Genomic DNA, 11069 nt, shown 5'->3' with positions numbered 1-11069 from the left:
TTAACCCCTTAACGACATCGGGCGTAAATTTACGCCCTGATGCCGGTAAGGAAGTTCAGAGCGGGGCCGCGCGGCGACCCCGCTCTGAACCGCGCCGGTCCCGGGTGCCGCGAGTAGCCCGGGACCGTAGGTATTAGCGGGCACGGTCCGATTGCCGTGCCCGCTAATACAGTAATCAGATGCAGCTGTCAAACATGACAGCTGCATCCGATTACCGGATTCAGACGTTCCCTGGGGTCTAGTGGAGGAGATCGCTCCTCCGGGATGTTATTCTGGAGGAGCGATCTCCGTAACTGGCGCCGTCCTCGGCTCGGCACTCGTTTGTTTCCGGCTGCAGCAGCCGAAAGCAAACGAGTGCCGATCTCATGGATCTCTGCAGCATATCTATGCTGCAGAGATCTCAATGAGAGATCAAAGCACTTATACTAGAAGTCCCCCAGGGGGGCTTCTAGTATAAGTGTAAAAGTAAAAAAAAAAGTGTTGTTAATAGTAAAAAATCCCCTCCCCTAATAAAAGTCTGAATCACCCCCCTTTTCCCAGGTTATAAATAAAAGTAAATAAATAAATACATAAACAAACATGTTTGCTATCGCCGCGTGCGTAATCGCCCGAACTATTAATTAATCACATTCCTGATCTCACACAGTAAACGGCGTCAGCGCAAAAAAATCCCAAAGTGCAAAATTGCGCATTTATGGTCGCATCAAATCCAGAAAAATTGTAATAAAAAGCGATCAAAAAGTCGTATATGCACAATCAAGGTACTGATAGAAAGTAAACATCATGGCGCAAAAAATGACACCTCACACAGCCCCATAGACCAAAGGATAAAAGCGCTATAAGCCTGGGAATGGAGCGATTTTAAGTGACGTATATTTGTTGACAATGGTTTAAATTTTTTACAGGCCATCAGATACAATAAAAGTTATACATGTTACATATCGTTTTAATCGTAACGACTTGAGGAACATATATAACAAGTCAGTTTTACCCCAGGGCGAATGGCGTAAAAACACATTTCCCCCAAATAAACAAAATGCGTTTTTTTTTTCAATTTCCCCACACTTTGAATTTTTTTCTGGTTTCGCAGTGTACTTTATGCAAAAATTCAGCCTGTCATTGCAAAGTACAATTAGTGATGCAAAAAATAAGGGCTCATGTGGGTTTCTAGGTGGAAAAATGCAACTGCTATGGCCTTTTAAGCACAAGGAGGAAAAACCGAAAACGCAAAAATCGAAATTGGCTCTGTGAGAGATCTGAGTGCATACACTAGAATTCCCCCAGGGGGGCTTCTAGTATATGTGTAAAAGTAAAAATAAAAGTGTTGTTATTAGTAAAAAGCCCCCTCCCCTAATAAAAGTCTAATAAAAGCTATCGCCGCGTGCGTAATCGCCCGAACTATTAATTAATCACATTCCTGATCTCGCACGGTAAATGGAGTAAGCGCAAAAAAATTCCAAAGTGCAAAATTGCGCATTTTTGGTCGCATCAAATCCAGAAAAGTTGTAATAAAAGCGATTAAAAAGTCGTATATGCGCAATCAAGGTACCAATAGAAAGTACACATCATGGCGCAAAAAATGACACCTCACACAGCCCCATAGGCCAAAGGACAAAAGCGCTATAAGCCTGGGAATGGAGCAATTTTAAGGAACGTATATTTGTTAACAACGGTTTGAATTTTTTACAGGCCATCAGATACAATAAAAGGTATACATGTTATATATCGTTTTAATCGTAACGACTTGAGGAACATATATGACTAGTCAGTTTTACCCCAATGTGAACGGCGTAAAAACAGAAACCACCCAAATAAAAGAAATGCGTTTTTTTTTTTTTTCAATTTCACCACACTTTGAATTTTTTTCTGGTTTTGCAGTGTACTTTATGCAAATATTCAGCCTGTCATTGCAAAGTACAATTAGTGGTGCCAAAAATAAGGGCTCATGTGGGTTTCTAGGTTAAAAAAAATGCAAGTGCTATGGCCTTTTAAGCACAAGGAGGGAAAAACGAAAACGCAAAAATTGAAATTGGGCTGGTCCTCTAAGGGTTAATACGTCATCCCCTATCGACAACATGGAGAATAACAGGCTGATAGGTGAGGGACCATCTGCTGAATATTGGGAGAAAATTCTTAGAATGGGAAAAAAAAAATGTTCCCAGAATGAATAGATCCATTCATCCTATGTAGACCTTCCAGACATGCCAAGCTTAGCGCTCGGCTAGGTTTGAATGTCTTATAGAGATTGATTGGGGCAGTGTATGTAAGTTAAGTTAACCCTTTAAACTCTAAACCTGGTAAGACACAGAAGTAGAGATAAGCAAAGCAAATCTGACAAATTCCGATTCTTAGCAAATCTGGCTTTAAATTGGCTTCGTAGTGGTTTGCAAATTTGGCAGATTCTCTTCCCAAATTACCAAATTCCCATCCAATCAACTGCAAACCCCACTGTGATGTCAGCAACGCCCCCCCCCCCTGTTTTTAGTGGAGAGTAGGTTGCAGCAGGGAGTTAGAGCAGGAAGAGAAATACAGAGAGGAGAGGAGGATGGATTGTGGGTGATTTTCTGTGGCATCAGGGAAGCCATTGTCCAGTATACCAAGTAACTGGGTGACTGTTGTTCATTAAACCAAGTCACTGGGTGCTGTGTGTGCATTATAGGAAGTCACAGTGAACACAGGGTCCATCTTAATAAATCACTGGGTGCTCATTTACCAATTTCCACTGCTGTCCTAGGAGAAAAATCGATATTACGCTGCTGATCCACCAATGTCCACTGCTGTCCACGGTGGAAATTGAATGATTGACCGGCTGATTAACATTTTCCAATTTTGACACTGTCATAGCAACATCTGATGCGAATAGTCCCACTATTGTGGCTACTATAGTTTGCCTGTTTTAACAACACTTTGCATGAATAATCGGAAACTTCACTAAACAAATTAGCAAGGGATTTGCTCATTTCTACTCTGAAGCCCTATAGTGAATAAAGCCCAGGCAAATGCAGTTCTCCTATATAATTATAAGGACACTATTTCCACCTTTCTCCAGATTGGTGGGGGTCCCGGCAGTCAGACCCCAACAGATCATGGTGTTATACAATATCTTGTGAAAAAACAACAACTTAAGATGAGAATTACCCTTTAGCAATATAACATGTTTGTTTATTATAAAAGGTGATATTATCAGTAACTTTCCCATGACTTTCTCCTGAAGTCAGTAACTCATGATCTTTAAATGAAATATTACTAACTCACATGGTTTTCTGGTAATAAATACAAAGACCCTGAGCTCCGGTGTAGAGACAGTCACCCTGTTTGTGATACTAGATTACACAATGGCTTCCAGCACCCATAAGCTCTATCATGTCCATGGTTGTGATTCCAGACAAGTCCTGGAACATTATCTTTCAGATAAAGCTGAGATGGTCTTTGCAGAGGATTCCTTGATATTTCCTATTCAACAACTTACAAGAACGTTCGCAGGGGGTGAGTGTTTTATGTTTAATCGCTTTTGAATAACATGAAACATCTAATTTGGACAAATGTATTTTAAGGTTGTTGAAGATCAGAATAGTTAATCGCACGGCTCCAATAAGTAACGGGAGCAAAACAAAAAGTTTGTCATTGATTATGATGGAAAATCTGGGGTCTCCTTGCTTTCCTTTCTGTATTCTACAGTCTGGAAAAGAAGGATGAGGATTTAATTACAAATGTCTGGTATTACCACTTTGTGCTACTTTTATTTCCTTTCTGTTCTTAACTAGATTGTCATTTCTCGTCCTTTTATATGTATTTATTAGGAGATTGTAAATTTTCTGCCATGGTTACTGGAGATGTACAGGGGGTAGGCGGCTGCTGTTTGCCTAACTGGGATACTCAGGGGATAGGGAGGGGGATTCCCTAACTACTGGAGATGTATGAAGGAGGTGGGCTACTTTATATCTACTGGGAATGATAAGGGAGTAGGGAGTTCCTAACTAGCCACTGAGGATATACAGGGGGAGAAGAGCTCCAACCTAGTGGGAGCTCCTACCTAAGGGTTTATAGGAGAAATGGGGTCTACTATCTAGCTACTGGAGGTGTACAGGGGTAGGGGGTCTTGGAGACATGAATCATGATATAAAGTTGTCTCTTACACTGCGGTTATGTCAGATTTTACTTCAGTCTAAGAAATACCCATAGTAACCATCAGGGCTGTGCAATTTCCCCTGATGGGGAACGGAGGGAGGATTCTCCCTCTTTTCAGCACTATAAGTGTTCCGATCACACTGATCGCAGCACTACTATAGGGTAAACTTTTGGCAGCTGTGGCAAATGTTTGGCTATCACTGACATTCGGGCTCCCAATGTGCTGTGTCCTTATATACAGATTAAGGCTATGTTCACACAACGTAAAACTACGGCCGTAGTTCTCACCGCAGAACTACGGCCGTAGTTTTGCTGTGTGTAACATTGCCTTATTTGCAATGGGATCCCGGCCGGAGCGTACACACATCGTATACGCTCCAGCCGGGATTTCATACGCCGCCGGAAAAAACTGACATGTCAGTTTTCTGCGACCGAAATTCAGTGAATTCCGGCCGCAGAAAGACCTGTCAGTTCACACAGTGAAGCGAGCGGCTCCGGCCGCTCGCTTCACTGTGGGCTATGGTAAGTTCTGATGCTCCCGCATCAGAGCTCTGCGGCCGGAAAGATCACCCGGCCGGTACTTAACTATCGGCCGAGATGATCCGGCCAGAGACCGGCCGTTCTGTGATGGCCGGGGTCACGGAATGGCCGGTCTCATACAGCGTGTGCACATAGCCTAAAAGCCGATCCTCAGAATCCCATTGCGTAAAAGTGGTACTGTGCAATACACTGTATATATATATATATTATCAGCAAATATAGTAAGATTAGAGAAGAAATGTGCTGAGGACAAGGACAGTGTATTTACATTGGGACCTGAGAAGATCTGACTATATACGCTAGGCATACACTGGAGGAGTAAGGCTGAACTAGGGAAAAACAACAAAGTTATTTTTCCATGTTTGCTTGTTGTATCAGCAGAGTTCTGACTTTTTAGAACAGGGTCTGAGAGAGAGGAGAGGAAGGAGCAGTCCCTGCTGCACTGATCACACACATTGGAAAACAGCTAAATCAGCATGTATACAAAGACCCAGGTCTTTACAAGGGGTATGGATACCAGAAAAAAAACAACATTGTGTTTTTACAAAAAATGTGTTAACATGTATGCTAGTGTATGGGTAGATATTTAAAAAAAATGGGGCAAGGTGGACTCAAAATATTTCTTCAACCTTTTCCTGCAAATCCACATACAGGTATGTCTGGGGTTGAGGCCCATTGGTGCAACGTAAAGTAGTTAAACTGTTGTCACCCAAACTTGTGCAGTTATGCTAAAAAGACTACAGAGACACATCACGTGTCTTGACGTCAGTGAGCTAGCTAGACCTTCCTTCGGGCAGGAACAACCAAACCAAGGAATGTTTCCAGTCAAAGAAACCACCTAAGCAAGGTATCTATCCACAGACAGCTGTTTCGGGGGGTGTTTGCCCCTCATCAGTGTGGAGTAGGATTCTGGTTAGAGGGACAATGCCTAGTAAGTGCATGCGAAAAGAGGCTGGTCAACCTCAGAGAGATCAATCGAGACACCGCAGAGACACCATCACGTGTCTAAACGTCAGTGTATTCTAGGCCATTGCCCCCTGTGAAATCAAATATGCAAAAAAACACTGCAGAGATAATATCACGTGTCTCGAGGTCAGTGAGCTAGCCAGACCTTCCTCCAGGAAGGAACAACCAAGCCAAGTAATGTCTCCAGTCAAGGAAACTAGGCATTGCTCCCACTAGCCAGAATCCTACTCCAAACTGATGAGTGGCAAACACCCCGAAACAGCTGTCTGTGGATGGATACCTTGCTTGGGTGGTTTCCTAGACTAGAGACATTCCTTGGCTTGGTTGTTCCTTCCCGGAATAAGCTTTGGCTAGCTTACTGACGTTTGAGACATGTGATGGTGTCCCTGCAGTGTTTTTTGCATATTTAATTTCCCAGGGGGCAATGGCCTAGAAAACACTGATGTCAAGAGATGTGATGGTGTCTCTGCAGTGTTTTGGTTGACCTCCCTTAGGTCAACCAGCGTCCTTTTCCAAAATTGTGCAGTGACAGTTTAACTGTCATACCCTGACCTGTAGCTGTACCTAAGTCACCCCCTTACCCATGTTACTTTTGTAATAGTTGCACTTGTCCCTTTTTGCTTTACCTAACAATCATCTTTTACTCCTCTTGCTGTAAGTAATAATGTCTCCTGCCCTGTGTTGCGGTATCTGTTGCTCTACCCTTTCCTTTACCAGTCTCCATTATCCCCCATTACTGTACCTATTGGCGTCCCTGTTTCTGTAGCTTGAATTCATCCCGGTCCCCTGTTGCAATACCAGATCTTCGCTGCTGTTACAGTATTCAATTGCCGCCTTTGATACTGCACATGAAATTTGAAAATTCGCTGATAAAATTTTCTTAACCCAATAACAATATAAAAAGACGCTAACCAAATAATAATGTCCTAGAGTAGACATATTGTAACTGTAAATTATTATCTCATTAGTGTTGTGTGACTATCTTTGTAACACCTAGAGAATTTCTAACGTAGAGAAATGCAAATTTAAAAATATTTAAAAATATTTTTGAATTTTTCATAAAAACTTTCATGAGAAAACAATTTCTTAATCACTTGGATAGGTTTAAGTGTCACAAAGCTATTAGTACATGACGTGAGACCAGTCAGATTTGAAAATAGTTCTCGGTTCTTAACCCCTTCCCTTATTTTCATTTTTACATTTAAATTTTTTCCTCCTCATGTTTAAAAGGCCATAGCTCTTGCACTTTTCTACCTACAGATCCACATAAGCCCTTTTATTTGCGTCTTACTTTGCAATGACGGACTTAAGTTTTGCATAAAATATGCTGCGACACCAAGAAAAAAATTATATGAGCAGTGAAATTAAAAATAAAACACAATATTTTTTATTTGGTGGTTGTGTGTGTGTGTGGGGTGGGGGGGGTTTACGCCATGCACCCTATAGTAAAACTGATTTGCTATCTATGTTCGTCAAGTTGGTACAATTAAAATGATAGGCAAACTTTATTTTATTTGACAGCTTTTAAAAAATTAAATGTTCCTTAAAATTGCTCTATTACCATCATTATAATGTCTTTAACCTTTGGTCTATGGGACTGTATCCGGTGTAATTTTTTTGCACCATGATGATGTGTACTTTCTATTGTTACCTTACTTGGGTATATGCAACTTTTTGATCACTTTTTATCACAATTTTTGGGATTTGATGAGACCAAAAATTTGAATTTCTTTGCGCTTACGCCGTTTACCATGGAAGATCAGGAATGTGAAAATTTAATAGTTTGGGCAATTGTGCAAGCGGCGATACCAAACATGCTTGTTTATTTATTCATAAAATGGGAAAAGGGGGGGGGGTGATTCAAACATTAGGGGAGGGGATTTTTTTTTATTAATAAACCCCCCCCCCCCAAATACAATAATTAAAAGCCCCCTGGGGGGCTTCTATATAGATAGCACTGATCTTCCATTAATATCATTGCTGTGTATATAATAGAGCACTGATCCATTAGATTAGTGCTCTATTACTCTGGTCTGTAGCAAACCAGATACATAGAATACCAAGCTGGGATCAGCATCATTCCGACGCTGAGTCCCGGCCTGGCAAGTACAAAGGATCCCCTCTCTGTGATCACATCGTGTTGGGGGGAATCAAGCCACTAGACACCAGAGAGAGAGGGGCTAATTAGGACTTTTAACTGTCATGTTCGACAGGTACATTTAACTGTCCTAATTAGCAGGTGCCGAGATAGGCCACACCCGCTTATAGCCACGGTCCCGGGCTGTGGAAAGCAGCCAAGATCAAGTGGGTTCAGAATGGAGTCACTGCGTGACCCCTGTCTCAACCTCCCACCCTGAGTAGGACATACCGGTATGTCCTTCTGCGGGAAGGGGTAAATGCCAAAAGAGGCTGCGGAGGCAAGGGATTAATATGTTATGTGTCTCAGTATGGAATCTTCTATTTTTCTCTCGGCAGGTCACATTAAAGGAGACATCATAGTTGACCTCAGTGCTGGACCCCTGGTTCATCATCTCTATGCAGCCTGTGAGTTTTTTGAACACACCATAGTGCTGAAGGTCAGTGACAGATGCATCCTGGAGATGAAGAGATGGCTGGACTCACGGACAGGAGCGTTTGATTGGGGACATGCCACAAAGATCCATGTTGAGACAGAAGGAAAGAGGTGAAGTAATTTTGTACCGCTAGTCTATTCAAGGCCATATGTGAGTTATCATGAAAACACAATACATTTTATCCTCTTAGATGAATATTCTTCTCTATAGCCTCCTGTATAATAATGAGTAATGTGAGGGCAGAGCATAACACCTACATTAGATTTGGTTAATTCCCTCCTCCCCAATGAAAGTTAATACTTCTGCCTAAATATGGAGCTTTAATGAAGCCATAATGATTGACTATTTTCATTTCCCCCATTTCTTTTAGTGCTCAATTACAGGAAAAAGAAAGAAAAGTGAGAGAAGCCGCTCAACATGTAATGAAATGTGACCTGGAGAAGGAAAATATGACGGATCCGATAGTCTTACCACCGGCCGATTGTATCATCAGTGTTACGTTATTAGATTTTATCAGCAAAGACCAAGATGATTACATCAGATATCTGAGGAAGTTCTCAGGGTTGCTGAAACCTGGTGGACACCTCATAATAATTGGGTGTTTAGATAGAACATATATGATGGTTGGCAAAGACAAGTTCTATGCTCTCACATATGATGAGGATTTTGTAAGGAAAGCTCTAGCTGGAGAAGGATTTGTTATTGATGACTGTAAGGTTAAGAAGAGAACGAATGTGAGTGACCTTTGTGACTATAAGGGCGTCATATTCATTGCAGCTCACAAAGAGAAGTAGATCTGAATAGGACCTTACACATTAGGCTATGTTCCAACAATTAAATTTTTCAGTAAAGAACGGACGCTGATTGCAATAGAATCAGCGTCCGTTCTTTACTGCAGGGGCGGCATTGCATTGAAGTTGATGTAATGCTGCCCGCTGTGTTCAAACAGCATTATGAACTCCCATTCTTTAGAATGGTTGTTAAAATAATTCACCTGTCTATTACTTCCAGACCCTGTTCAATGAACAACGTCTGGAATTAATAGCGGTTCACATATTACATTGAAGTGAATGGCCCCCAGACGGTATCAGCAAATCAATGTTACAGAGGTATCGTCTGCAGGAACGTCCAGAATGAAGCCCAGCGGCAAGCAGTTTGACAACAGACGCTGTTAAATGTTGTGTGAACATAGCCTTAAGCTGTTTTATTTCATTTTAGACAAGGAGTTCCCCAATCCATAAAGTTATTTTAATATGTTTAAACCCAAGAGCAGCCAAATTATTATCATTATTATTATTATTATTATTTTTATTTTTTTTTACTTCCGTCGGGTGAACGTAGAGCATATGGAAATATTCAGAATTTTGAATGAGAACTTTCTTGGTGCAAACAACTAACCTTTTCACCTAACATAATGTCAAGAACACCTTAAAGCGACTCTGTACCCACAATATGACCCCCCCCCCCTCCCAAAACCATTTGTCCATTTGTACCTTCGGATAGCTGCTTTTAATCCAAGATCTGTCCTGGGGTCCGTTCGGCAGGTGATGCAGTTATTGTACTTATTGTCCCTCCTCCCCACCCTCTTCATCATTAGGAATGCCACTGGAGCATTTTCTCCTGTCTGAACACTGCACAGGTGCCTTAACAATCCAGCCCATGTTCCGGGCTGACACAGGTGAGGAATAGGAGACAATCTGCCTGGAGCATTCCTAATTATGAGGAGGGGGAGGAGGGATGGAAAGGTTGTGCCAGCCTAATGCATACACAATCGAGGCCACGGCCGTTTGGCACGGGGCTGCCAGTTTAAAAGTTGTTTTTTAGGACAATAACTGCATCACCTGCCGAACGGACCCCAGGACAGATCTTGGATTAAAAGCAGCTATCCGAAGGTACAAGCGGTTTGGGGGGGTCAGATTGTGGGTACAGAGTCGCTTTAAAAATGGTACATCTGATTAAAAAAAATGTTTTAAAATCAACTGATCTATATCATAAACAGTACTGCACTCTCCCAATCTTCGAGCTTGGTGCCAGTGGTTAGGGATTCCTCAATCCCAATTGACAAATGTTAAGGAAACACAACACTTGAAGTGAATGTACCATCAGGCCCGGGCTGAAGTACTGGAGGCGGGCTGACCCACACCCAGTGGGAGGAAACACCCACCCCTCTATGTTAAGGCTCCACTTAAGCTCCACAAAAGTTTCCCCTTCTGTTCACTTGCAACCAATTTAAATATTGTTTTTCCTGGTCAATTTTAAAATCAACTGGTGTCAGAAAGTTATATACAGTAGATTTGGAAATGTCTTCTATTAAAAAATAAATAAATAAATAAACAAAGAAATAACTCCCTCCTTCCAGTTCTTATCGGCCGTGCAGGAAGTAATGTTTTATTTTCAGTCTCAGGCTATGTTCCCACTACATTTTGAAAAGAAAAAATGATGTCCGCCAGTTTGTGTTTAAAATTACATCTGTTATTTCGCTATTTGGCCGCTTGTCAGTGCAATGATGGCTTTTGGTTCAGTTCAGGTGGACTGATCGCCCTTTCGGTGTCTCTTTAAAGGGGTTATCCAGCAAAAATCTTATTCTTTTAAATCAACTCGTTTCTGAAAGTTATATAGATGTGTAATTTACTTCTATTAAAAAATCTCAAGTCTTCCCATACATATCCGCTGCTGTATGTCCTGCAGGAAATGTTGTTTTATTTTCAGTCTGACACAGTGCTTTCTGCTGACATCTCTGTCCGAGACAGAAACTGTCCAGAGGAGGAGAGCTTTTCTATGTGGATTCATATAAAACCGAGACAGAGTTCCTGTTTTGGCCAGAGGTGTCAGCAGAGAGCACTGTGTGAAACTGAAAATAAA

At 41.7% G+C, this 11069-nt stretch overlaps 1 protein-coding gene across 1 annotated transcript; it reads left to right on the top strand.

Annotated features, from left to right (window-relative positions):
• The first annotated feature begins 3308 nt into the window (after nucleotides 1–3308).
• On the top strand, nucleotides 3309–10526 carry LOC138769172 (indolethylamine N-methyltransferase-like). Its single transcript, XM_069947442.1, has 3 exons — nucleotides 3309–3486; nucleotides 8110–8317; nucleotides 8578–10526. Exons 1-3 carry the CDS (start codon nucleotides 3336–3338, stop codon nucleotides 8999–9001), a joined length of 783 nt encoding a protein of 260 aa, XP_069803543.1. The 5' UTR covers nucleotides 3309–3335; the 3' UTR covers nucleotides 9002–10526.
• Nucleotides 10527–11069: the final 543 nt, after the last annotated feature.

Source organism: Dendropsophus ebraccatus, chromosome 12 (assembly GCF_027789765.1).
Source record: "Dendropsophus ebraccatus isolate aDenEbr1 chromosome 12, aDenEbr1.pat, whole genome shotgun sequence".
NCBI lineage: Eukaryota > Metazoa > Chordata > Amphibia > Anura > Hylidae > Dendropsophus > Dendropsophus ebraccatus.
The sequence above is the reverse complement of the archived record's forward strand: the minus strand, read 5'-3'. Positions and strand labels throughout refer to the sequence as shown.

Excerpts from the sequence above, each read along its gene's own strand:
- LOC138769172 (XM_069947442.1), top strand. The coding sequence starts at position 3,336 with ATGGCTTCCAGCACCCATAAGCTCTATCATGTCCATGGTTGTGATTCC. Across the intron at positions 3,487-8,109 it reads TACAAGAACGTTCGCAGGGG|GTCACATTAAAGGAGACATC; the intron begins GTGAGTGTTTTA and ends TTCTCTCGGCAG. Across the intron at positions 8,318-8,577 it reads GTTGAGACAGAAGGAAAGAG|TGCTCAATTACAGGAAAAAG; the intron begins GTGAAGTAATTT and ends CATTTCTTTTAG.